Here is a 26,773-nt window from a genome sequence, read left to right on the forward strand (position 1 = left end):
TGGGTAAGATGGAGGGTCAGAGAAAAAGAGGAAGACCCCCAACGAGATGGATCGGCCAGGTGGCATCATTGATGGCATCAAGTGTGGTATCGGTGGTGGGGTTGGCCCAGGATCGGACATTGTTTCATTCTGTTGTGCATGGGGTCGCTATGAGTTGGTTCTGACTTGATGGCACCTGACAACAACAACAATGTACTCAAAAAATAATCTTTGAATTAAATAGCTTAGTGTTGCTGTTTAGATGAAGGAGTCCTGGCAGCACAGAGTTTAAGCACTCGACTGCTAACTGAAAGGTTATTGGCAATTGGAACTCAGGAGCTCACGGGAGAAAGGCCTTGTGATCTCTGCTTCTCTAAACATTATAGCCAAGAAAACTATATGGGCCAGTTCTATACTGTCATCTGGAGTCGTCGACATGATGGCGCCCAGCAACAATATACAGGTGCACTCAAACACCCTAGATAATAGAATAAACTCCTTATAGCCAAAAGGTTATACCCTATAATTTGAATTTACAAAATGAATCCCAGATGTGAGCTTGAATGAATCCCATTCCTTTAGCTTCTTCTACTATAAACCTAGGAGCTCTGCTAGCACAGTGGTTACGAATCGGGATGGTAAGCTCATGGTCAGTAGTTCGAAATTACCACCTGTACCATGGGAGAAAGCGGAGGCTTTCTGTTCCTGTAAAGATTTACAGCCTCGGAAACCCTATACAGGGTTGCTATGAGTCAGCACCAACTCCACAGCACGTCCCCACCACTATAAACCTAGTGCCAGGTGAGAATGAAAATCAAGGTATTTGCAGAGTCTGATTAGTTGGTTTTGTGGTACCCAAAGCTGCCTGTGTATATTATATCCCAAATGATTAAAACATTAAAAAAAAAAAAAAAATCCTAGTGTTAATTTAAACAGTAAGCCTATGTCTCCTTACATGAATTCTAAGTTTCTATCTTCTAATACCCTATGTAATCAATGGCAGTGTCATTTACATACACAAATTTGTTTTAACCATGAAAAATTGCACATAGCTGCAATCATTTACATGATTTAATTAAAACCTGATTGCTTGAAATAGCTGTGGTGATGTAGACAGAGTGTTACGGTGAGAGTAGATGTAGGCAAAGGGTTTATAGAGGAAATGGAAGGATATGGAGCAGAAAAGTTTGAAGTGTTGGTTTTTCTGGACTTTTCCAAACCCAAAAACCTTTTGTTTAATCTTTCAAAAATTCCTCTAAGTTTGTAAAAAGAAAACTTTAGTCTTTTGTAACAGATGATCTTTCTGATGGAAATAATGGTGCATCATCTTTCTTCAGTCAACTTTTGAAACGGGATGTCATAGTTCAATACAAAAACACTCTATAAAATTCTCCATCACAAAACCCATGTTTAAAGTGATGTGGTTTGCAAAGTATAGGGCCCCTCAAAATACATGTTTTTGCCACATGCAAAAGACTTTTTCACCCTGTCACCCCAAAAGTATTCTAACTCCAAATTCCAACAAAATGGGGCCAAATTTATCTTCATCTGTCAATCTAGAATATGTGTTATCTGCTTCCAAAGTACAATGGTAGAAAAGACTATAAGGTAGACCTATCCATTGCAAAAGGGAGCAATTGAAGGCACCAAGCAAATGACAAGCCCAGCAGAACAATTTACGTTGCGTCTCAAGGTTTGGATATAATCCTCTGTTTCTGAGACTATCTAGGCAATGGCCCTTCCCTATGCACTCTGGGTGCTGGCCATGCAGTCTGGATTCGGGGTCGTGGAGGTGGTGTTACCTGAGCTCAAGTTGGTTCCAGTTCATAGCAACCCTGTATAGGGTTTCCAAGGAGTGGCTGGTGGGTTTGAACTGCCAGCCTTGCAGTTAGCAGTCCAGTGGTTAATCTAAAGCACCACAACAGTCCTCTGGCATCCTGGTGGATTTGGGCTGGGGCCCCTCAACCCAGTTCTAGGCCTACTGGAAAGGCAACTCTGCTTCCTTGGCTTTGGGCAGCCCCATTCTCCTGCTCCCTCAGGCCTGGTAGCCCCAAGCCCTCAGCTTTGGACAGAGGCCCATCTTTATGGAAGCCCGCATTCCAGAACTGAGTTGATGAAGAAGCCTACTCCTTGAAACTTACGAAACTGTGTCCTCATCCTTATAAATCCCAGAGGTATGGTTCTACCCTTTGAGATCCTAGTAGGTAGTGGTTTTGATTTCTAGAAGAGGTCATCCTGGTCTCTGTCCTTCTCCAGTAAGTGTTATAACTTTAGCTCTAGTGATAATGCCCTGAGGTACCCCACTCCACCAGTAAGCCTTGGCCAGAAGGCTAAGCTTTCTCACTCTGTGAGTCAGAAAGCCTAACTTCAACAAGGGCCCAGAGGCACCCTCTCCAACAGGAAGCCTTCTACATGAAAGCATTCATTCTCTTGGTCCATGAGTCGGCTTCTGTGGCATCGTGTTGGTCTCCTGATTCTGCTGCTGAAATTTCTCTGCTGCTGCTTCTCACCATGTCTTTAGCATCTCCAGTTTATAGTCCTCCTCACTTCCTTCTGACCCCTCATCAGAATTGCCTTTTACATCCCTACTTCCAACAGTCTTTTCAATGCAACCTAGGCTTTTACTGGTAGGCAGTTTAGTACTCTTCTAGCCTCTGTTGATTATCCAATTCCAAAACAGCTTCCACATTTTAGGTTTCTGTAAGAGCAGCACCCCACTCTCCTGGTACCAAATTCTGTCTCATGCTGACCCAGTGCTGCTGTAACAGAAATATGACAAGGTTGACTTTAACAAATAGAAATTTATTTTCTCACGGTTTAAGAGGCTATAAGTCCAAGTTTAGAATACTGGCTCTTGGTAAAGGTCTTTGTCTCCTTTCAGCATTTGTAGGCCCCAGCATTCCTTGGAGATCGCCATGTGTCTTGGCTTCACTCACTCACTGAGTCTGCAGGGAAATCACAGTGCAGGGACCCCAAGCCCAAAAGGACACACTCCACTCCTTAATCTTCTTTCTTGGTGGTACTGGGTCCCGCTTTCTCTGTTCAAGTCTCTCTCCTTTTATCTGTTGTGCGATAAAAGGGGTTGCGAGTCACACCCTTAGAAAACTCCCATCCATGGAATCGGGGTTGTGGTGGGATTAAGGGTAGTATTGTTGTTTATCACATCAGATCATATCATGGGGAATCATTATATAACTGCCGATCCACTATGAATCATGGTCCAGCCAAGCTGATACGTATTTTGGGAGGACACAATTCAATCCATGACAAGTAATAACAAACTTCCAAGTGGTGGGGATAGAGAGGAAGGGAGGCGTTTTTACTAAGGACCAAGTTGTAAGAGCCTGGAAGGGAGTCAGACATAGAGGATTAGGAAGCAGTTTATGGACTCCCAGTTTACAGTTAAGTGTATGCTGCGTTCACTGAAGACCCAAGAAAGGTCCCCTCCCCTGAGAGGGTTCAGTGAACATTTACCTTGACACCAGCCTGACCTTGTCCGTGTTGGTCCCCTCCCCTGCCCCAGAGAGCCCCCAGATGTGGTGGCAGGCACCGTGGCCCCACATCCCCGCTCTCATACCTGGCAGCTGCTTTCCAGGCTCCCTATGGAGGCAGTGGGGGTAGGGAACCTCTCGATGAGCAATTTCACTGAATTGCTGTGTTCAGTTGGAGGCAGTCTCTATAGTCACAGGTCCTTGTCACTATTGGAGAGGCCTAAAGACACAATCCATCTGAAGTCCCATTGGTACTTGCATTCCTTGCCAAGTTAAGTGAGTAGAGGAACCCTTCATCTGTGGAAATGCTGAAACTCAAGCCGAAATGTGATTTGTTCTGCTTCAGCGTTTTCTCAAATGACTCCATTAGGGAGGGGATGTGGCTCAGGGCTAATTAGTCCTTAATGGGTGCAAAGTGCCCTGGGATGCAGGCCTGAAGGGTACCAAGGGAGCCAGGATGGGCCAGCCACTCACATGGGGGACCTTTGTGTGCAGTTTGCTCCTTCTCAAGGTGATGGCGTAGGTTCAGTCATTTTTTACTGATGACATCATTTTTTGTTATAAATGGAACTGGTATAATCTGAACCCACAGAGGAAACTAAACCTGTGGCATTTCTTGAAGAGAAAAATGCTGCTTTTTTTTCCCCCCGAAAGCAATCTGATTACAAATTCAATAATGGAAGGTCTAAATCCAGATGGCTACGTTTCAATCCTGTCTCTTCTACTCTCTGGCTACTTTTCATGTGACTTTGGCTAAGTTGCTTCAATCTTTTAAACCTTAGTCTCCTCGATAGTTAAAAGGAATAATATTAAGCTTCTTTGTAAAGATTAAATGAAATAACATGTATAAAGGGTCTAGTACAGTACCTAGAAAATGATAAGCCTGTGTTTCTATTACTGTCTACCATTATCTGTCAGTCTGTCAGATAATGCTTGTGTATTGTTGTGATCCTAGAATCTATATCACCAGTGTCTCAAACAGTGATAGAGTCACCCATGGTAGACAGGTTTCATTGGATCATCAAGACTAACACAGACTCGGAAGAAAGTCCTGGCAATTTAGTTCAGAAAATTAGCCAATGAAAACTTTATGGATTACAAAAGAGCATTGTTAGACTGGCATGCTTTAGAAACGTCTTCAGGAGGAATCAATCGTTAGTGAAGAACATTGTGTTTGGGGAAGTGGAGGGCCAAGAAGGGTGACATGGACAGGATGTGCTCACATATGCTGAAGATGACACAGGGCTGGGTGTTTCATTCTTTTGTACATAAAGTCACCAGGAGTCGGAGCTGACAGCAACTACCTGTCTGGATTCCTGGTGTGGCTCTGTAGGATAAGCATTGGAGAGCTAACTCTAAGGTTTGGGGTTCAAACCCACCAGCTGTTCCTTGGAAACCCTACTCAGGATCACTATGAGTTGGAAACAACTCAATAACACTTAACAACAATCTATTATTGTTTAAGGATTTTATGTCTGTAAGGGAAATGAGTGTCCTTTAAGTTTACAAAACATAATAGATTCCTTTTCTATATTATCATTCATTGTCTTGGGGACACCAGGAGCCTCATCAGTCAGATGCAAAGTAATTAAGTGGATGCCTCCTTTATTTGTCAGTGTTTTCACCTCTTGGACTTTAGAAAACTTCATTTCCAAATGTACAAAAAAGGAAAATGAAAGGTATCTTTTAAAATATTTCTTTGTTACACATAATGCATAAAAATACCTAGTCCTATAAAAGTTATTTTAGAAAAAAATTTCACCCTTGAAGCACTTACCTTCTTAGGACAATCATGATGAAATACACCAAGCAATTGGTAACTGATTCTAGAAAGCACAAATGGAGCAGAGGTGCCCACCTGGCACCGCAGACCTACACTAACTGGGAGAGAATAATTCCCTCGGTTATTTCAATTCAGGATACTTATGCCAGCAAAATGACTGGTTGCTTTTCTACTCAGGTGCTGATGTATTTAAAAAAAAAAAAAAAAGTTAGCCAAAGAAAGAAAAACAAAATTCCTTCTTTTACCTGAAAAAAAGAAGTTTGAAGTAGGAAATGTAATAAATTTTACCCTTCTTTCAAGGTTCTTCTGGATCTCTCTGATTAGACGTAAATTCCTAGAGCCCCCACGTGCCCCAGCCCTAATCTGCAGTGGACCTTAGGGAAAGTGCACCTGCTGCAACTCGCAGCCACATGGGGAACTAGGAGAGCCTCACTCCTTACCCCAACCTCTGCCAAATATATCAGGGCCAGTCTCTGTTGACGGGCATGTTCACTGTCTATGTGCTCCACAGGGCAGCCTCAGGTGATTTGTGCTCCTCTGGACCATAAGGTTGGTATGAATAGCAAGGTGGGCGGTTCATACTCACAAGCCACTGCTCAGAACCCCTGTACAGGGTAGCTGTGAGTCGGAAACAACTTGACAGCATTTAACAACAACACTAACCTAAGGGTTGGCAGTTGGAACCCACCCAACAGTGCCACAGAAGAATAGTCTGTCACTCTGCTCCTGTAAAGACAAGAAAACCCTATGCAGGAATACTACCCTGTAACACGGGCATCGCCATGACTCAGAATCAATGGGAACTCACTAAGGATGGGGGAGAATTGAGCTTGTAGAGCTTGTAGAAAGCCCCACCTTTCCACGCAGCCCTGCTTTGATCTGGTGTGAAGATGTTGTTGAGTTAAAAGCCAGCTCAGATACTCATTTGAAAAACGTGTGGAGAATCTGACTTTTAAAACATTAGGTGATCTCTGGTCTTCTTACTTCTGCCCTAACCTCACCGCTTACTATGTGGTCCTTGGAGTCAAACACTTGCCTTCACCCCACTGTCCCCCTCCATCTACTTCAGTGCACAGACAGACCACCAAGGGAAATGTAAAGCACATAGGTAGTATCGGTTTGAGCCACACTACTACCAGTATACCTTGAGAAAGTGATTTGTTTTTGTTGAGGCTCTTTCTTCAAAATGGGCTATCGCAAGTGTTTTAGACATAACCAAACACCTTCAAGGAATGGGATTCAGAGCCATGGTACCATGGGACACCAAGATCAGTTGGCATACCATCCTCATAGTCCACAAAGACAATGTTCTACATCCTAATCTGGTGACTAGCAACTGGGTCTTAAAACTGGTGAGCAGTCATCTAAGTGAACCATCATTCTCTCCCTGTCCAGAAGAAAGAAGAGTGAAGAAAATCAAAGACACATGGAAACAGTCAATCCAACAGACCATTGGACCACTAGAGCATCAGTCTCCAATGATCCTGAGACCATAAGAACTAGATAGTGCCTGGCTACTACTAGCAACTGCTCTGAAAGGGATCACATTAGAAGGTCCTAGAGAGAGTGAGAGAAAAGCGTGGAATGAAACTTAAATCATATACAAGACCAGGCATGTTGGTTGGATAAAAATTGATTGAACCCACAAACTATGGTCCTTAGTCACCTTTCAGGTCCGGAAATGAATACATACCCATGTGACTCAATTATCAGCCAAGCAATAAGTTGTTCTGACTCATAGCGACCCTGTATAGGCTTTAAATCTTCAAGGGAGCATTAGAATGCCTCATCTTTCTCCCACAGAGAAAGGCTGGTGAGCTCTAACCACAGAACTTGTGACCACAGATGGCTGTTAGTGAGGTTTTAAAGCCCAGTCACTAACGTAGCACTGTACATTAGCACTAGACTTCAAACCACAAGGTCAGAAGTTCAAATCTACCAGCTGCTCCTTGGCAACCCTATGGAGGGTCTCTGTGAGTCAGAATTGACTCAACGGCACTTAACAACAACAGCAACAAACTCACCAAAGTAGTATGTAGAATATTGTCTTTGGGAATTATGTTAAGCCAATTAGCCATGGTGTCCCCCAAGACTATGGTCCTGATACCAAAGGCCCAATGACTCATTCCCTCAAGATGGTTGGTAAAGTCTAAGAAGTTTTCATGGATATGTATGCAGCAAATGTAAATAGCCATGTACAAATATACTCTGTCAAATCTTTATGTCTTTGTGAGTATTCTTTCACTCTCCCTCCGATACCCAACCAGTGTATGTGTTTATCCATGTATCTACACATGTTGTTGTAAAATGCTGTCAAGTTGGTTCCGACCCATAGCAACCCTGCATAGGGTTTCTGAGGAGCGACTGGTGAGCTTGAACTGCCGACCTTACAGTTCAAATTGACTATGCAGTCCAGCGCATTATCCCACAATGCTACACCATGGTGGTGGTGGTTGTGTGCTGTGGAGTCGGTTCTGACTCATAGCGACCCTGTACGGGGTTTCTGAGGCTGTAAATCTTTACAGGAGCAGAAAGCCTCATCTTTCTCCTGCAGAACAGCTGGTAGTTTCGAACTTCTGACCTTTAGGTTCACAGCCCAATTCATAACCACTAGTGCTACACCATAGACCACCATTACTGCAGGATTGTGTATATAACAGTATTTACCTCTGTTGCCTTTAACTCTTACACTCCTCATTGTGTCTTCCCTTGTCACCATCATTTTTTTGTCAAACTCCCTTTTATTGGATTTTGTGCTTTCCTCTTTACCTAAGTTAGCATACGTCTACCCTCAAGGTCAGGCAGTTCAAACCCACTAGCTGCTCCTTGGAAACAGCTCAATGGCACGTAATACCAACAATAACAACAACCCTCTAACCAGTGAAGTATTCTCCTTTTCCTCCCACCCGTGGTAACCATCAAAGAGCGTTTACTTTAGTCTGAAAACCTTTTCTAGACTTTTTATAATAGTGATCTCATACCATATTAATCCTTTTATAATTGACTAACATCACTCAGCATAATGTCCTCCAGGTTCATCCATGTTATCAAGTAGTTCATAGATTCATTGCTAGTCTTTAGTATTGCATAGTTTCCCATTGTGTGTGTGTACCAAAGTGTATCCATTTAGGTGGACTCCTTCTTTTGCTATTGAGAATGCTGCTGCGATGAACATGGATGTGCATATATTTATTTGTGTTGTGGCTCTTTTTTCTCTAGGATATTTACTGAGTAGAGGGATTGCTGGGTCATATGGTATTTCTATTTCCAACTTTTTGAGTAAGTGCCATACCATTTTCCACAACTGTGGCACCATGCTCACCATTATAAAACAGTGCAGTGCATGAGGCTTCCAGTCACTCCACACCCTCACCAACATTTGTTGTTTCTTTCTTTTGTTTTTTATAACTTTACTGCTAGTGCTTCTTTGTGGTGGTATTGGTGGTTGTGTGCTATAGAGTCAGTTCAAACTCATGGTGAGCCTGCACAGGGTTTCCAAGACTAAATCTTTACGGGAGCAGAAAGCCTCATACTTTTCCCACAGAACTGCTGTAGTTTTGAACTGCTGACTTTGAGGTTAGCAGCCTGACTCGTAACCACTATGTTACCAGTGTTCCTTATTAATGCTGGGTGAGATGATAATACACTGTTGTTTTGATTTGCATCTCTCTAAGGGCTAATGATCACAAGCATTTATTTATATGTTTGTTGGTTGCCTGAATGTCTTCTTTGGTAGAGTCTGTTCATGTCCTGTACCCATTTTTAAATTGGGTTATTTGTCCTTTACTTGTTGAAGTATTCAAGTTTTCTATAAATTTTGGAAATTAATTATTGCATATGGTATGTCATTGCAAAAATTTTTACCCAGTCTGTGGATTCTCTTTACTCTTTTGGTGACATCTTTTGATGCACATAGGTGTCTAATATTTAGGAAGTCTCAGTAATCTATTTGGTCTTTGGCTCTTTGTGTGTTTTTAGAAATCTTTGATAGTATATTTATACCATGTATTAGAGTCCCTAAATTTATCCCTATTTTTTCCATTGATGATCTTTATAGTTCTAGGTTTTACATTTAGTCTTAATCTACATTGAGTTTGTTATTGTTTATAGTGTGAGATATGGATCTTGTTTCCTTTTCTGCAAATGGATAACCAGTTTTGCCAGCACCGTTTGTTAAAGAGACTATTTTTTCCCCCATTTAATGTGTTTTAGCCCTTGTTCAATCTGTATGCTGAGCAAAAAATCTGAGAAGCTGGATTATATGAAGAAAATGTGGCATCAGGATTGGAGGAAGGCTCATGAACAACTTACGATATGCAGATGATACAACCTTGCTTGCTGAAAGTGAAGAGGACTTAAAGTACTTACTGATGAAGATCAAAGACCACAGCCTTCGGTATGGGTTGCATATCAATGTAAAGAAAACAAAAATCTCCACTACTGGACTAATAAACAACATCCATAAAAATGGAGACAAGATAGAAGTGTCAAACACTTCATTTTGCTTGATTCAACTATCAAAACTCATGGAAGCAGCAGTCAAGAAATCAAACTACGTATTGCATTAGGCAAATCTGCTGCACAAGATCTCTTTAAAGTGTTGAAGAGCAAAGACATCATTTTGAGGACTAAGGTACACCTGGCCCAAGTCATGGTATTTTCAATAATCTCATATGCATAAGAAAGTTGGAGAGTGAATAAGGAAAACCATAGAAGAATTGATGCATTTGAGTTATGGTGTTGGAGGAGAATAATAAAAGTACCATGGACTACCAAAAGAACCAACAGGTTTGTGTTGGAAGAAGTACAACCAGAGTGCTCCTTGGAAGCCAGGATGGCCAAACTTTGTCTCTCATACTTTGGACATATTGTCAGGAGGGACCAGTCCCTAGAGAAGGATATCATGTTTGGTAAAGTGGAGGGTCAGCAATAAATAGGAAGACCCCCAACGAGATGGATTGGCACAGTGGCAGCAATGATTGTGAGATTGGCCCAGGACTGGGCATGTTGTGCATAGGGTTTTGTTCTGTTGTGCATAGGATCACAATGAGTCTGTAATGACTCGATGGCGCCTAACAACAACAACAAGCCCTTTGTCAAAGATCAGCTAACTAAGCTAACTATAGGTGGGTGGATTTACTACTGGATTCTCAATACTGTTCCATGGATCTACATGTTTTTCTTGTCCCGGTACCAGGCTGTTTTGACTACTGCAGCTATGTAGTAGGTTTTACGATCAGGAAGTGAGAGACCTCCTACTTTGTTCTTCCTCTTCAGTAATGCTTGGCTTATCCAGGGTCTTTTTCTTTCCCATATAAACTTGGATTTAGTTTTACCATCTCTTTAAAGATTGATGTTGGAAATTGGATCAGGACTATATTATATAGAGATTATTTGGGGTAGTACTGATATTTTCACAATGTTAGTCTTCTTATGCATGAGCGTGGTATAATCTTCCATTTTTGTAGGTCTCTTTTGGTTTCTTATAGTAGTGTTTTGAATTTTAGCAACCCAATGCTTAACCAACTGTGCTATCAGGACTCCTTTTAACCCATTCAGTTTATAATGACAGCAGTCAGAGGCAACTAATATCTAGTGCTTATAGGAACATGTGTCCTTTGCCCCCTTAGAACTTTAGTTTCCAGGTCATAAAAGGACACGCATTCTCTAGGATTCATCTCTAAATTGCTTTGTGACTAGTGTATCTGTTCTGAATGGACACATGGCATGCATTTGTCACAACTCAACTATACAACCCCAAGGATGAACCTTTAATATGAGGGTGAGGTCTGCACTCTGGCTGTAGAATTAATTTTAATAAACTTTTAGAAAAGACAAATACATCATTTTTCAACACAATCTTCTTGTTTTCAATACACTTTGTCCATCTGTCAACAAGCTTTCACATTCCCTTATTTCAAAATGTTTTAGACTGAGCTTTGAGCCACAAATGCATTGCTGTCTTCATTTCTTCATCAGAGGTGAATCTTTGTCCTCAAAGGGCTGCTTTCAGGGGACCAAACAGGTGAAAGTCCAATGAAGCAAGATCAGGCCTACAGGGAGGATGCTTTAACACCTGAAAATGAAGTTAACAGTGTGGGCAGAGGTGTAAGGACATGCTTTGTCATGCAAGATCACAATGCCCTGGGATAGCAGCCCTCTGCATTTAATCTGAAGTTTAGGCTTCAGCTCCTCCGCGAGCATCTCACTGTAATGAGCATGGTTGATTATTATTTTCCTGATAATTTTCCAATACTGGCTCTTGAGAACCCCAGAAAACTGTAAGCATCAATTTTCCAGCTGATGGTTGACTTTTGAACTTTGTCTTGGTTGACAATTATGGATGTTTCCATTCCATACTCTGCCGCTTACTCATAGGCTTATAGTGATGAATCCATGTCTCGTCACAAATAATTTTTTAAAGAAACTTTTATCTTCCTTCCAGTATCGCATCAGTATTTGTACAAATTTTGTTTTCAGATGTTCAAACGTTTCTGAGTTGTTCAACTTTTCGTGAGTTGTTTCGGTGCCCATCTCGCACAAATTTTTCAAAACATAAGTCTGTTGTGGGTTGTTTTATAGGCAGAGGCATGGCTGGTTTGCAAATGATTTGCCACATAATCTACTGTCACTCATCTATTTGATAGAATCATTTCATGTGCACACTCAATGTTGTCATCAGCCATGGACGTGGACGAGCATTTTAATATAACCAGAGTGCTGAGAATTTTTAACTGACCCTCGTATAAATGTTGACTTTTAGTTAACAGTAATGTGTCAATATTAGTTCCCCAAATGTAACATAATGTGCTAATCATAGGAGAAACTGTGACCATGAGGGAAAGGGGAGTGTATGGAAACTCTGTTTTACACACTTTTTCTGTAAATCTAAAACTACTCTAACAACTAAAGTGTATTACAAACATCCTGTGGCTCTGTGGCTAGCACCCAGGAGGTCACAGCTTCATGAGTTAGGGTGCTGAGCCAGGAAAGCCCTCAAGCACACACAAGACCATTACACAGTTCCTCCTAAACAGTCATCCCTCCACCCACTGGAAACAGAAAAACGTGAACAATTATGGAAGGGAGAATATTGCAGCCCCATTACACCCACCAAGGGAAAGCCTAATTTATATGGCATTTATTATTTATTGGATTTTCCATATTTATTTACAGCACAGTTTTAAAACTAATGAGCACTCACGGTCACAGCCAAAGCAGCATATGGGGGACAGGCTGCACCCAACCCTCGGGGGCTGCACCCAACTGCACAGAATCTATACTTGTTATTGGTGATGGGCGGAGTAAAAAGGGGTCTTTGCTATATTTATGACAGGTTGTTTTGTTTTGTTTCCTGTTTTCATAGATTTGGATGCATGCTTATTCATGAACATGTTTTATTGCCTATGTTATTGTTGTTGTTAAGTGCTGTCAAGTGGGTTCTGACCCATAGCGATCCTGTATAGGGTTTCCGAGGAGTGACTGGTGAGCTTGAACAGCCGACCTTGCAATTCAATAGGCTTTGCAGTCTGGCGCATTAACCCACAGCGCCACACCAATAAAAATGCTCACTTTATTAAAAGAGTCATGGTAGTGCAGCGAGTTAAGTTTTGGGTTGCTAATCAAATGGCCAGAAGTTCAAACCTACCCGCTGCTCCGAAGGGGAAAGATGAGTCTGTCTATTCCTATAAAGACTCACAGTCTCAGAAACCCTAAGGCACAGTTCTACTTTGCCCTATATGGTCTCTGTGAGTTGGCACTAACCTGGTGACTATATTTATCTGATAATTTGTTTGTTTGTTTGCTTGTTTGTTTGTTTGCTTGATCAGTGTCAATGCCCATACAATATCAAACCATACCTGGTTAAAAAGGGAAAATCCACTACATAACGCAAATGAACTACCTGCACCAACTTATGAATAAGTTGCTGTTTTGTTTTGTCTACATAAATATTTAGCTTACAGGTACAGAAGGGACTGGGGGAGATAATAATAAAGTAATAAAAATAGCAATAATAATAATAATTACAGTGTTTGAACAGTTACTAAAAGTGCCAGCCTCTGTGTTAATCATTTAAACTGCATTAATCAATCTGTTACTCACAAAAAATAGTGTCAGCAGAGAGGGAGAGGGGCTGTGTGCTGACAACCGTGCACAGGCTTGCAGGGTATACCCTTTGTTTGGTTGATGATGCATGGAGGGGATTGTAACCATGGCAATGAAATGATATACGATAGGATAAATGTAAAACTAATGTTCTCCCATGTAAACTATCTCATAATTCACAATAAAACATTAAAAAAAATTTTTTTAATTTAATAGTGTCAGATAGAAACTAAAAGGATTATTTTGGAAAGCAGGAAAATGGGGCTCAAAGGTTTTGATTCATTTACTCAAGCGAGCAGCAGAACTAGGATTCAAATCAGGCTTCTCTGACTACAAAGCTATGACCACTACAGTCCAGGCCGTCTCCTAATTCAAGGGAACAAACCAAAAAAACCTACTGCCGTTGAATCAGTTCCAACCCACAGCAATCCTATAGGACAGAGTAGAACTGCTCCCTACGGTTTCCGAGACTGTAAAGTGTTACAGAAGTTGTCCACCTTATCAGTGTCCTTCAGAGTGGCTGGTAGGTTTGAATCACTGACCTTGCAGTTAGCAGCCCAACATGTAATCCATAGTGTCACCAGAGTTCCTTAAAAGGGAACAAAATGGAAAAGTGAAAAATCTTAGCAATGGAATCAGGTGAAGCTGGAAAGGAATGACTAGTTCACACCCTCTGGGTCACACCCTCTGTGTTTTTACATCTGTGGCAGAGTCATTTTAGGATCACTGAGCAACTGGGATGCAGTAACATGATGTGTGTTCCAGAATATGGTATGTGTGTATGTATGTGTGCAATCATATGAGTGAGTGTGTGAGAGAAAGTGTGAATGTGTGTACGAGTGTGTGCATGTGTGTGTAAGAGAGAGAGAGAGTCCAGCACACACCACAGTGAGGAGAGAAGGAGGTGATTGGGTGAACAGCAGAGAGCAGTCAGGCCAAAAGAGGACCCTGAGATGTGTGGAATATTTTAATAATGGTTCTGCAATTGTTGTTGTTGTTGCTATTAAGTGCCATCAAGTTGGTTCTGACCCATAGTGACCCTGTATAGGGTTTCCAAGGAGCAGCTAGTGACCTTGCAGTTCAAAGCAACCTTACGGTCCAGCACATTAACCCAATAGTGAGAAGACCATGGTGACAAAGTGTTTGCAAGTTCCCTCTCTCCTTTCAGGAGTCTACAGACAGGTTCTCCAGGAAGGAAGCCTTAGAGCTTGCTATCAGAAGGAGGGAGGGAGAGAGCAAAAGTGGAAACGGTGTCCCTTGGAAAGGTTATCTGCTCTCATACAGATCAGGTTATTTGCCAAAGGGCAACACTGGAGGTTAATCCCTCAGAATCAAGCCCACAATCAATTAAAAATAACATGACATTCTTTCCCAAGGCTTTAGGATAAGAATGTGATCAATAATGATGGAGCAGGGGTTGTGATGTTGAGACTCATGTGGAGGGATTCATTTCCCTTGCTAGGAACTGCCACCAAACCTCCAGACCATATTTCCCCCCACCAATGGGGAACTGCTTCGAGAAGCTGAAAGGGGTGGGAGATGGTTATCCCTTCTCTATTTCTGCTCAGCAAGTCAGAGGCCTAGTGCTTGTGTCTTTCAGGAATTTGCTGACTCCATGTACCAGCTGGTAACACAGAAGTTCCAAGAGTTAACAGTCAACTTAACCTCCGTGCACACACGCCACAAAGCCCTGGCAGGAATCGTCATGACCAAAGGTAATCTGTCACTCATTTTTTCCTGTAGAAATTTTAATCTGTAAGAAAAGGAGATTTAGGAGAACCCAGGAATCCTCTCTTGTATGCACACAAAAAATATTAATTTTTAAAATAGAATACAGAAACAACAGTGATAATAGTGCATTACCAGCAAAACAATACTGACAGTGGCTATAATACGATGCCTATTCAAAAGCATCTCCATGCAAGCATCCACCATTTCCATGATGAAGGCTGAAATGAGCTTCTGACAGATTTCTTTCTCATTAGTTGTTTTGCCCACATCTCATTCTCAAGGTCAATGTACAATGTTCGTATTCTCAATCATTGGAATCCAAGGTTAGACAAGACCCCTAAATGAGTCATTTCAGATTTATAGGTGAGATCACATTTCCTCCTTCTTCCCTATCACCACCACTACACACTAAGACCTGAGGCTTCTGATTCTGTCAACTTCTAAACTGAGAATGTGTTCACCCTCCCAGCTTCTGTGCCTAAGGAACCAGGGAGATGGAGCAGACTTCAACAAGTGAACGACCGTGCTGTGGAAATGACCTTTCTGAGGGCACTTTTGTTGTCAAAGCATCTAATCCCCATGGTCAAATGGCATTTCTGAGCCTGCTTCAGGCCCGACATGGCATCCATCACTTTCTCGATAGAAGCTGCTCTGTGCAAGGCTGTCTGGAATTGAGGAAGGAGGGGAAGGGAGAGAGGAAAGAAGAGGACAGATTGAGCAGTGGCATTCAGGCTCTCCTTTTAGAGGTTATTCTAGAAATGTACTGAATGCCTATGACGTGCCTGATGCTATTCTGTTGTTGTTAGATGCCATTGAGTCAGTACTGACTCTTAGCAACCTTATACACAACAGAACAAATTGCTGGATCAAAGGGTACATTCATCTGTCATCCAATTAAGAGTCCTAAATTAGCCTTTAAATATACTCCTACAATATTCCCACCCACCATTTATAGGAGTCGATGTTTTCCCACCACCTTTTCAATTCTACATTAGTACACTTTTGTATGTGTTGTTGTTATAGGGATTGTTGAGTCCATTACAACTCATAGCAATCCTGTGCACAACAGAGCAAAACACTGCCAGGTCACATGCCAACCTCATAATCATTGTTTACACTTGAGCCCATTGCTGCGCGCCAATCCATCTCATTGGGGGTCTTCCTCTTTTCTACTGACCCACCACTTTACCAAGCATAATGTCCTTCTCCATGGAGTGATAATATGTCCATTGTATGAGAGACAAAGTCGGGCCATCCTGGCTTCCAAGATACAGTCTGGCTGTACTTCTTCCAACACAGATTTACTTGTTCTTTTGGCAGTCCATGGTACTTTTGATATTCGCCTCCAACACCATAACTCAAATGAATCAATTCTTCTAAAGTCTTCTTTATCCATTGTCCAACTTTCACATGCATATGAGATTATTGAAAATACCATGGCTTGGGTCAAGTGCACCTTAGTCTCAAACTGGCATCTTTGCTCTTCAACACTTTAAAGAGGTCTTATGCAGCAGGTTTGATGAATACAATATGTTGTTTTGATTAAATCTATTCTAATACTGGGAATATAGAAGAGAATAAAATAAGGAATAATTTAAATCCAGTATAAAAAATCTGTAATACAATTACATACACAGTGTTGTAAGATCACAAACCAAAATGTTGGTGATTTTAAATTTTGGGGGTATAACATAGTTGTTGTTGTTTTTTTGCCACTGATTACAGGATAATTTATAAGTTTTGGTCTGCCCCACATCTTGGAAGGAAAAGGTAAAAGAAAGGAGAAAGGGAGATAGGTAAGGATATGAAGGAAAGGAGAAAAAGAAAGACAACAACCATTGTTTCTTCTTTACTGTGTGATATATTTTCAATCCCAAAAGTTTAATCAGTCAAATTTGATCAGTAATTGTTCAGATTTTCCAGATCTGGAGAGGTGGTTGTCTAATGCAAGAGGGCTTCAAAACATTCAAAAAAATATTCCATTATCTTTTCATTCTAGTTTTCCACTAACGTTTTGAAGGTCCCTCATTTGTTTCCACTTTCCTGGGAAACTTAATTCTAGGAAGACTTAGAAGCTACTCACAGACTTTTCATAGAAAACAATAGTATTTTATAAAACCTGTGGAAAATGATACTAAAAATTGCCAGTGTATACACAGTTTTATGTAAAGGCAATAAGAACTAAATTTACTATATGAAAATGAAACTTCACAAGGTAAAGATTCATTAATTAGTGATTTCTCAACATTGAAGAATAAATTGCTGAAATGTGCTTCCCTATTATAAAGGGAAGATTTAATAAATACATTGGTAAAAAAAAAAAAAAAAGATTAGGAAGAAAAGTACAATGTTACTAATAGAAATACTCCCAATATTCATTTTCTTAAGGTTGATGGGCCATTCATTCAAACAAATGCCTAAGAAACTCTAAGAGGAAGCAGTGTGTCTTACTGTAGCCGTTATATACAGCACAGAGTTATCAAATTAAATGTATTTTCAAATAGAACATAGTTCTATTTTACCTCCTCCTTTTTTAGGTGGGATGTCAATTCATTCACATCAGTGAACTCACTTAAAGTTCTTTTCATTTATGAACCTGAGATCATTTTTTATCCTTATAAGGAAGATGATTACAATATAAATTCATAAATTAAACTATAGCATATTTGCTAAAATATTTAGTCTCTCATTCATAGTATCTATAAAATGGACGCCACTTTTTTTCCAGAAAATTATTTCTGGAGTCACCTCTGTGGACTTCCTTCCTTGACTACACAACTGCCATCTTGACATTGTTTGGGCTCTTCTTGGTAGATCCACTCTTTCCAACATCTGTGTCTGTTTCTTGCTTTATTCTCCTTAGTTAGATAGAATGCACCTACAAGCAACATCCTTTTAAACAGTATGTGAGAGATAAACTTAATGAATACTTGCACATTTGGGGATACTTTCAAAGGTTCTCAAGTTACTTTAATAATTTGGCTAGGCAGATAGTTCTAAACTTAACATTACTTTTCCTTGGTATTTTTAAAAGGGTGCACAGCTATCTTGTAGATCAACGTTCCTGGTGAGAAATAGTACATCAGACTGACATTTATTTGCTATGAGCTCCCCACATCCTTCCTGAAGAGACCTTTTTAACATGGATAATTTCTATTTTCTTAAGAATCTGTTTAGATGTGGACCATTCATCGACTCTCACATATTTTCCTGTTTGTCTGTGTATTTTTCCTTGAATTATTAATTTCACAAATCACTTCTTTTAAACATATTTTATTCAGAATTTCTATACTCTGAATTAATCATCTATCTTTTACATTTTCTTTTTTAATTCTTAGGCTCTTTATTTTTTTTCACCTTTGTTTTTGGAGATTTCCTAAACTCATCTTATAGCTCTTTTGTGACCTTTTTTCTTAATTTTATCGATATGCTTTTTCATTGAAGACATACCTCTTTTCCTAAGTTTCTTCCTTTTTCAAGTAATAATCTTCTTGTATTAAACATGCTGTATCTTTTCAAATTCCTCTGAGGCTCTGATTAGCAGTTTTAAAAGTTGTCCTCAGTTTTCTGATCTGTGGTGAGTGGTTGCCTTTGTTTATCTTTACTCTTTCTCTTTTATCCTGTTTATAGTTTTTTTGTCTGAATTCTCATATTTGTGAATAGTAGATAGATTATTATAGACATTTGGCATGGATTTCTTCTCTGATTATGCAAATTGGTCAGTTTTTCCAGTAGGATCTCTTCTAAATAGAAAGGCTGCCTGACACTTCCATTCCAAACAGCAGACACTTTAGAATGGGTGGTCAGGAGCTGGTGATTGGCAAGGGACCACCCAAAATGCCAAATTGGAAAAAGTTTGGGCTGTGAGATATACATTCTAAAGACCCCCTGACTTTCCTCAAGGACAGAAGCTTCTTGTTCTCTCCCAGGATTAGAGAGTTGGCCAAGTGAACCAGGGATTTAACGTAAAAGTAATTCAATGAATCTCCCTGTTTGAGATCCATGTCTCACTCCTACTAAAAGTAGCTCCTACACATGGGCCAAGAAAGTAATAGAAAGTATCAGGAGGTTGAAAGAGGATGGAATGTTCAGGAGAGAAGGAATCCTTCAACCTGAATGACATTTCCCCTCTGAACTGTTCCAAATATGATTTCATATCTTCCTTCTTAAAAGCAGAGAACAATAGAAGAGAACAAATGAGAGCATCAAGCGATTGCTTACAGATGAGGAAAGCACTTTCACTTAAAACATGTGGCCTCATGAATTATTCATGAGTTCTGTCTTCATACTCTCATTATTCCTGGCTTTAGTGCTAGTGAGGAGACCTTCTTGTCAGTCATGCTCAGTCAAAGGGGGAAAAAAATAAGATGGCTTATCATTCAAATCAAGTGTTTCATATTTGTTTCTTTGATACAAACGAGTGAGTTACTAATGGGATGAAGGATCTGCTCAGCCCAATCCAAATGGAAGATAAATAGATTTTTCAATCTATTTAATTGCAAATAGGTCTTTTCATTGTATTTCTTTCTCTTTTTTGGGGGGGGTAGGAGTGGGGAGAGGTAGGATGAGATCATTGAATACATTGATGTATAATTACCATATTTGTATTCAGTGAAAATCTTCATAATGTTGATATTTGAGGACACAAGTGCACCTGTTCCCAAACTGCAACGTTATGGCATCAAATGGTAGTGGTGTGCCATTGAGTCCATTCTGACTCATAGCGATCCACATAGGGTTTCTGAGACTATAAATCTTTATGGGAGTAGAAAGTCTTATCTTTCTCCTATGGAGTGGCTGGTAGATTTGAACTGCTAACCTGGTGGGTAGCAGCCTAACTTGTAACCCGCTATACTAGCAGGACTCCATGACATCAAATAGCCAGTTAAAAAGGATGAAAATTGCTTCCGGTTTGGGGGCAGGCGAGCAGAGACAGATACTGAAAACTCCTCTGCTGAAACCAAAAAAAAAAGTAGAGAAAGAGCAGTCCTCAGAACAGTTGCAGAGGTTTGGATCTTGTTTAAAGTTCCGGGAACCAGTCTCCCATGGCCAACTGTGAAAAAAAATCTGCCTGTGGAAGCAAAATACAGTGATTTCTGAATCAATCCAACCACAGCGGCTGGCAGCCAGAAGTCCTCAGGCCGGAGGGTGAGGCCACAGCCAAGCGGAAGCAGTGACCCAGCACTAGAAGCTGCAGAGCTGCACGTCTGGAGGGAGAAGTGTGACCCATTTCTCATCTTTCACTTTTCATTTTTCATGTATCTTTCCTCTTCATTCCAATCGTGCCCTCACTGCCCAGCCCAGACAACTTCAGGTGGGTGGGAGCACACCCCCAAAAGGGTCCAGCACTGCACCCACAGTTTTCCAATGGCACAGAGAGGAAACCCATAGGCTGCTTCTTATGACATCTGACTCTGGGACCCAGCCCCAAAGTTGACCTAGGTGGGACCCTTTATCCCTGACTGCACAGCAAAGGCCAGTAGACAGTGTCAATCACAATTTCATTTTTTGTTTTTGATTGGTGGTTTCTGTCTCTACTTTTATATTTTTTCTGTCTTTGGTCTTTTTGGCCTCACTCTTCTCCCAGGGGTAGGAGCTTTTTCTCCCTAACTTACCCAAGAAGAGACAGCAACTGTGCCCATATAGTTAAGCTACAAGCATACACTGTAATACCTCGCCATCTGGACAAGAGTCTAAACCAGGTGCTAGGCATTACACATGGAAAAGGAAGCCAATCTCCAAATCATATCCATCAGGAAACAGTCAGCAAGCTCAACAACAAAGCAACATACATCCATTTAAGCATTAAAAATGCACATAACTGCTGAAAATGTCCAAGAAAACACAATTAAAGATCTTAACACATGTTCAAAAACAGAAAAGAGTAACTGAGACAAATGAGCTGGAAGCAGACACAGACTTTCCAGTAGAAGAGAAGGTTCTGGATCTGCCTGAGAAGGAATTCAGAAGAATGATATGGAAACAAATACAAATGCTCTGAAAAGGGGTGGAGGAAAATAAGGAAGAAGTCAGGAAAGTGCTACAAGAGCAATCAAACAAGATATATACGGCATTGGAAACAATCCAAAACCTGCAAAAAGATGTCCAGATGATTAATAATAAAATATCAGAAATGGACAATACACTGAAAGGACAAAGGAGTAGAATGGAAGAGAAGGAAGCCAGAATCAGCAAGCTGGAAGACAAATCTCTTAATACTGCTAAGATAGAAGAGCAAGCAGAACAAAAGGATTAAAAAATCTGAAGAGACTCTAAGATTCATGCTGGATAACACAAAGAGGAATAACTTAAGAATTATCGGCATTCCAGAACAGGAAGAATCACGGAAGAAATCCACGGAAGAGATAGTTGAAGAGCTTCTGGAAGAAAATTTGCCTAACATCTTGAAGGATGAGAAGATAAACATTGAAGAAGCTGAATGTTAGACCCCTAAAGAAATTCACCAAGACATAATACTCAGGCTCTCCAAAATCAAAGACAAGGACAGAATCCTAAAAGCAGCCAGGGAAAACAGAAGTGTTACCTACAAAGGCAAGCAAATCAGATTAAGCTCTGACTTCTCAACAGAAACCATGCAGGCAAGAAGGCAATGGGGAGACATATATAAAACCCTAAAAGAAAAAAATTGCCAACCAAGAATCATCGATCCAGCAAAACTCTCAATCAAATACCATGATGCAATCAAAACATTCCAGGATAAACAGAAGCTAATAGATTTTGTCAAAGTCAATCCAGTGCTTCAAAACATACTAAAGGGAGTTCTTTGGAATGAAAACCAGCAAGCACAGACAACAACCAGAGATTGACAGATGTGGCAACACCACCTGGAACTCAGTCAACAGATAGCAGTGTTCAGAACAGAACAAAATTATAACAATGAATTCAGAGGACCTGTGAGGCCAATCAAAGATCAAAATATTAACAATGGAAAAGACGGGGGAAATATAGGAACAGAGATCCAGGTAGTGAGGAGGTCGAGTAGATGACACAGGGAAAACTTAACAGACTATAGGGAAACCCCATAGAAAATTAACACTTCACAGCTTTCCATGAAAATGAAGATCCAAGCAGAACAAGGAAACATTAAAACTAAGAAGAAACCGACAAGAAATAGCACAAAAAAATATGAATGCAGCACAAGAAGGCATGCAGAACAAAGGAACAAACAGCACCAAAAAAAAAATAACATAATAATAGCAGTTAATCCATACCTATCGATAATTACACTGAATATCAATGGATTAAATGCACCAGTGAAGAGACAGAGGTTGGCTAAATGGATAAGAAAACAAAACCCTTCAATATGCTGCCTGCAAGAGACACACCTTACACACAAAGACAAAAACAGACTAAAAGTTAAAGGATGGAAAAAGATATACCAAGTTAACAGCAATAAAAAACAAGCAGGAGTGGCAATACTAATCTCTGATAAAATAAACTTTAAGGCAAAAACCACCATAATAGATAAAGAAGGATACTATCTCATTATTAAAGGGTCAATTGAGCAAGATGACATAACCATGATTAACATCTATGCTCTAAAAGATATATAGAGCAAACCCTACTAGAATTGAAGAAAAAAATAAATAAATCTACAATTAAAGTGGGAGATTTTAATATGTCACTTTCAAAAAGGGATAGAACAACCAGAAAGAAAATTGACAAAGCTATAGAGGAACTAAATAGCATAATCAACCTCTTAGACATGTACAGGGCATTCAACCCAACAACAGCACAATACACATTCTTTTCCAATGCACATGCAACATTCTCCAGAATAGACCATGTGTTAGGTTACAAAGCAAGCCTCCATAAATTTCTCTTTAATTTATCAGCTGGATATGAGTATATATGATTGAAAGAAACTGTGATTTCAATGTATTTGCACCTCCACTCCCTAGAGTTGGGCCTTCAATAAGTTAAAACACTCAATCGATGCTTAACAAATGAATGCATGAAGGAAAACAGAATCTTTACACCATTGAGATTATAAGGCAAGAACTACCAGTGAATGCCCATCAGTTGAATTATGAGTTAGCCTCTAGTTTAGCTTTACTTGAAGTATGAGTTAATCTTTAGTGTCATGGTCAGATTTATTTTTAAGATGTTCTCAAGTGTATTTTGCATATTTAATAGTGCCAAACAAGCCCTCCTATTCTTATATGAAGAGCTTTAAAGTCAATATAAGTAAAAAAAAGAATTCATCACTTTTAATGGGATTCCAGAAAGAAAAATTCTAGAAAAATTCAGTTTGCAGATACACAAATATGATTACAGGGAAAATAAGACATATGCAACAATAATAAGTAGAAAATACAGCATTTAAAACTGAGTCAGATATAATGTGAAAGATTTTACATGAGTTTATGTACTCCTAAAATAAACTGGATCCCCAGTGACCCACTACCTAGTCGATTCTGACCCATAGCAACCTTAGAAGACAGCATAGAACTATCCCCATTTACAGAGGTGACGATTCAAATATAGATGGTTAGAACACATTAGCACAGACTCAAGTGAGTGGACTTATAGACTTGTCTGACTCAAATCCCTGTCCTCTGGAGCCCTGTTACAGTCTGCCAACCAGTGCCTGCATTGTTAATATCTTTTATATATTTATAGTCATTCATAGGAGAACACCCATCAAAAACCGACACATAGCTTATTTACCTCATAAAAATTAATGTATTTGCAATATTTAGAGAATAAGAGCTCCCAGGGACCACTGGTGCCTTCTAATTTGCGGAGACAGCCATAAATCAAAACTCTAATAGAAGAAAAAAAAGCAACTCTCCTGTCAAAACTTAAAATGTTTTCTTTTAGTCTCCATACTAAACCCCTTGCCATCAAGTGGATTTCAACTTATCTTAACCCTAGAGAACAGAGGAGAACGGCCCTATAGAATTTCCATGATTGTAAATCTTTACAGAAATAGACGGCCACATCTTTCTCTCACAGAGTGGGCTGGTGGGTATGTACCACTGAACCTGAGGTTAGCAGCTGAGTTCTTAACCACTGTGCTATCAGGGATCCTTCCTTTCAGTCTTAGTTCATTCAAATTCCCCAAATACCAACTGCACAGGAGCCAGGCATGTTCAAATTCAGCTCCTTTTAAACTAGTCGGGTGGGGGGATGAGAGAATGAACACAGAAACTATCAAGAAAGAATGGAATTGACTTACAGGAAAAGATTACAAATATCAAACATAGACATTGACTCAGAAGTGGGACTGTCCGTAGATTCAGATTTTCTCTACAAAAGCTAGGGGAATGAAAACAAAAGGAAGGCAGGGAGTTTGTACAGATAATATCTGAGTAATGGAGTGAAATTGTGCAGAAGATCATTTAGGCTGAATATTGAGAGAAGTTCCCTAATGCTAAATAAAAAGAAATTGTGGACTCGTCTTTCTCCAGGGAAGGTGGAGAAACCCTATTACTTGAGTCATTAAACTGCAATGGACACAGCACTAGAAAAGAGAGGGTAGGAATCAATTATACAGCTGTGATAATCTAGATACCAAACTTGGAACACAGTGCCACCAAATCAATTCCAACTCATATCGACCCTTGATAGGGTTTCTGAGACTGTTAAGTCTTTGTGGGAGCATAAAGCCTCATCTTTCTCCCAAGGAGCGACTAGAGGGTTTGAACAGCCTGCCTTGTGCTTAGCAGTCCAGTACTTATCCTACAGCTCACCAAGACTCCTAGATCGTTTATATGTGTGATAAAAATCATTCATTTCTGCCTCAGCATGCTATAGTTTTGAGATTTTTTAAAAAAATAATTTTACTCTTTGACATGGCAAATATAATTTTTATTCTTTGAAACTTCGTAATCTTTTCCCTCCAAAATCAGATATAATTTTAGGAAATAGCTAACCTAAGCACTGGGACAGGTTAAGGATAATTTAGTCCCAGTTGAATAAGTAAAAATGCATTCCCAGAGTTTGCTTAGGGTAGGGCAGCTGAGATGGGTAGGTAGCGTTGGGGGAGATGCCAATTCCACCGTGTTGTATGAGAGGACTTCAAAAAGTTCATGGAAAATTCCATTATCTTTTCAGTCAGTTTTTACACTACCATTTTGAAGCCCCCTCGTATACTTATATGTAGGTCAGCTTGAGAGGAAGCTAGTGTGGTCTCATTCTTTGCTGTTGTTTTTGTTAAGTGCCGTTGAGTCGGTTCCGACCCATAGTGACCCTGTACAAGGTTTCTGAGGGTGTAAATCTTTACGGGAGTAGAAAGCCTCATCTTTCTCCCACGGAGCGGCTGGTAGTTTCAAACCGCTAACCTTAAGTTCCGCAGCCCGATTCGTAACCACTACGCTACCAGAGCTCATTCTTAGGTCCTTGGAAACAATTTCTCTGGAAGCCAGAAAGATGAGGACTCCTTTAAAGGAGTGGGCAGGCCAATTCCCTGAGGCTAAAGAGCGAAATGCAAGAAGCCAACCAGACCAATACACTCTTATCTGCATTGAAGAGGATTGTTAAGTGCCCCAGAACCCATTCCAACTCACATCGACCCTGGATAGTTTCCAAGGAGCAGCTGGTGGTTTTGAACCACTGACCTGTGGTTCGCAATCCAGTGCTTATCCTACAGCGCCACACAGGTATTAAATCTCCAGGGTGGGAGAGAGGAAAGGGACATTCTCTTAAAAAAAAAACTCATGAAAGTGCATATAAGACAAGGCATGAGCTTTAAATAACCATCAGTCTCTAGAGCTCATGACTATCATAACCAAATGTTTTCTTTACCCAGGACTGTCCTAACAAAATACCACAAAGTTAGTGTTACTGGAAGTCAGAATAGAAACTGGTTTGGTTTTTTTGTTTTGTTTTGGGTTATGTTTTTGTTTTTTTGTTTTTTTGGTAGATGGCTTTAAAGAACAGATCTTTATTTTCTCAGAATTCTGATGTCTAGAAGTCCAAATCAGGATAACAACCATGTGGACCCCTTCTGAAGGCTTAGAGAGAGGACTTGTTCTGTACCCCTTCCCTAGTTTCTGGTGTCTCCCTCAATCCTTGGCATTCCTTTACTGCTTATCAAAGTCAGCTGATGTCTGTGCCTCCCCTGGAAGTGATTTGGTTTCCCTGACTGTTCTTCTTTCTATAAAACCACTTGGAGGAATTAGAATTAAGACTATCTTTCAGCTCTATGACCTAATTTCATTAAACTGATAACAAAAGAAAAATTATATTTCCAAACAAGGTCACACTCACCTTACAAGGGGTTAAGATTCCAGCATATAATTTGGAGGACAAAACTGACTCTATAATGCAAGGTCATTTACAACATTTTGCTATTTACAACTCCTCCTTCCCCAATTTCAACCCTAAGGATGACAGATGGTCTGGTAAATGAGGCAGGGGACCAATGGTTAAGTGCTCAACTGCTAACCAAAAGGTTGATAGTTCAAATCTACTTAGAGGCATCTCAGAAGAAAAGTGTGGAGATCTACTTCTGAAGAATCAGTCATTGAAAAAGATGGCGGATCGGTTGGAAGTATAGTGACGAGCTCTGCTGAGAACAACACAGAATACAGGACCAAGAAGGCTCAGGGAATGGTTCCAGTACTCTGAACCACATATAAAGGAATATTTAGAAGGTTGGAAGACTTACAGCTGGGGAGTTTGTGGCAGAAGCAAGAAATCCATTGCATCCTCTTTC

The 26,773-nt window shown here is 40.2% G+C and overlaps 1 protein-coding gene across 1 annotated transcript in view; it reads left to right on the top strand.

Moving 5' to 3' along the window:
• The window catches only part of ADARB2 (adenosine deaminase, RNA-specific, B2 (non-functional)), a 301,952-nt gene that overhangs the window by 164,040 nt on the left and 111,139 nt on the right, over window positions 1-26,773 (top strand). Inside the window, exon 2 of the mRNA XM_006874423.1 lies at window positions 14,960-15,074. Coding sequence (XP_006874485.1) covers window positions 14,960-15,074 — 115 coding nt within the window. The remainder of the gene's footprint in view (window positions 1-14,959; window positions 15,075-26,773) is intronic.

This window comes from Chrysochloris asiatica, unplaced genomic scaffold, assembly GCF_000296735.1.
Source record: "Chrysochloris asiatica unplaced genomic scaffold, ChrAsi1.0 scaffold00276, whole genome shotgun sequence".
Classification (NCBI taxonomy): domain Eukaryota; kingdom Metazoa; phylum Chordata; class Mammalia; order Afrosoricida; family Chrysochloridae; genus Chrysochloris; species Chrysochloris asiatica.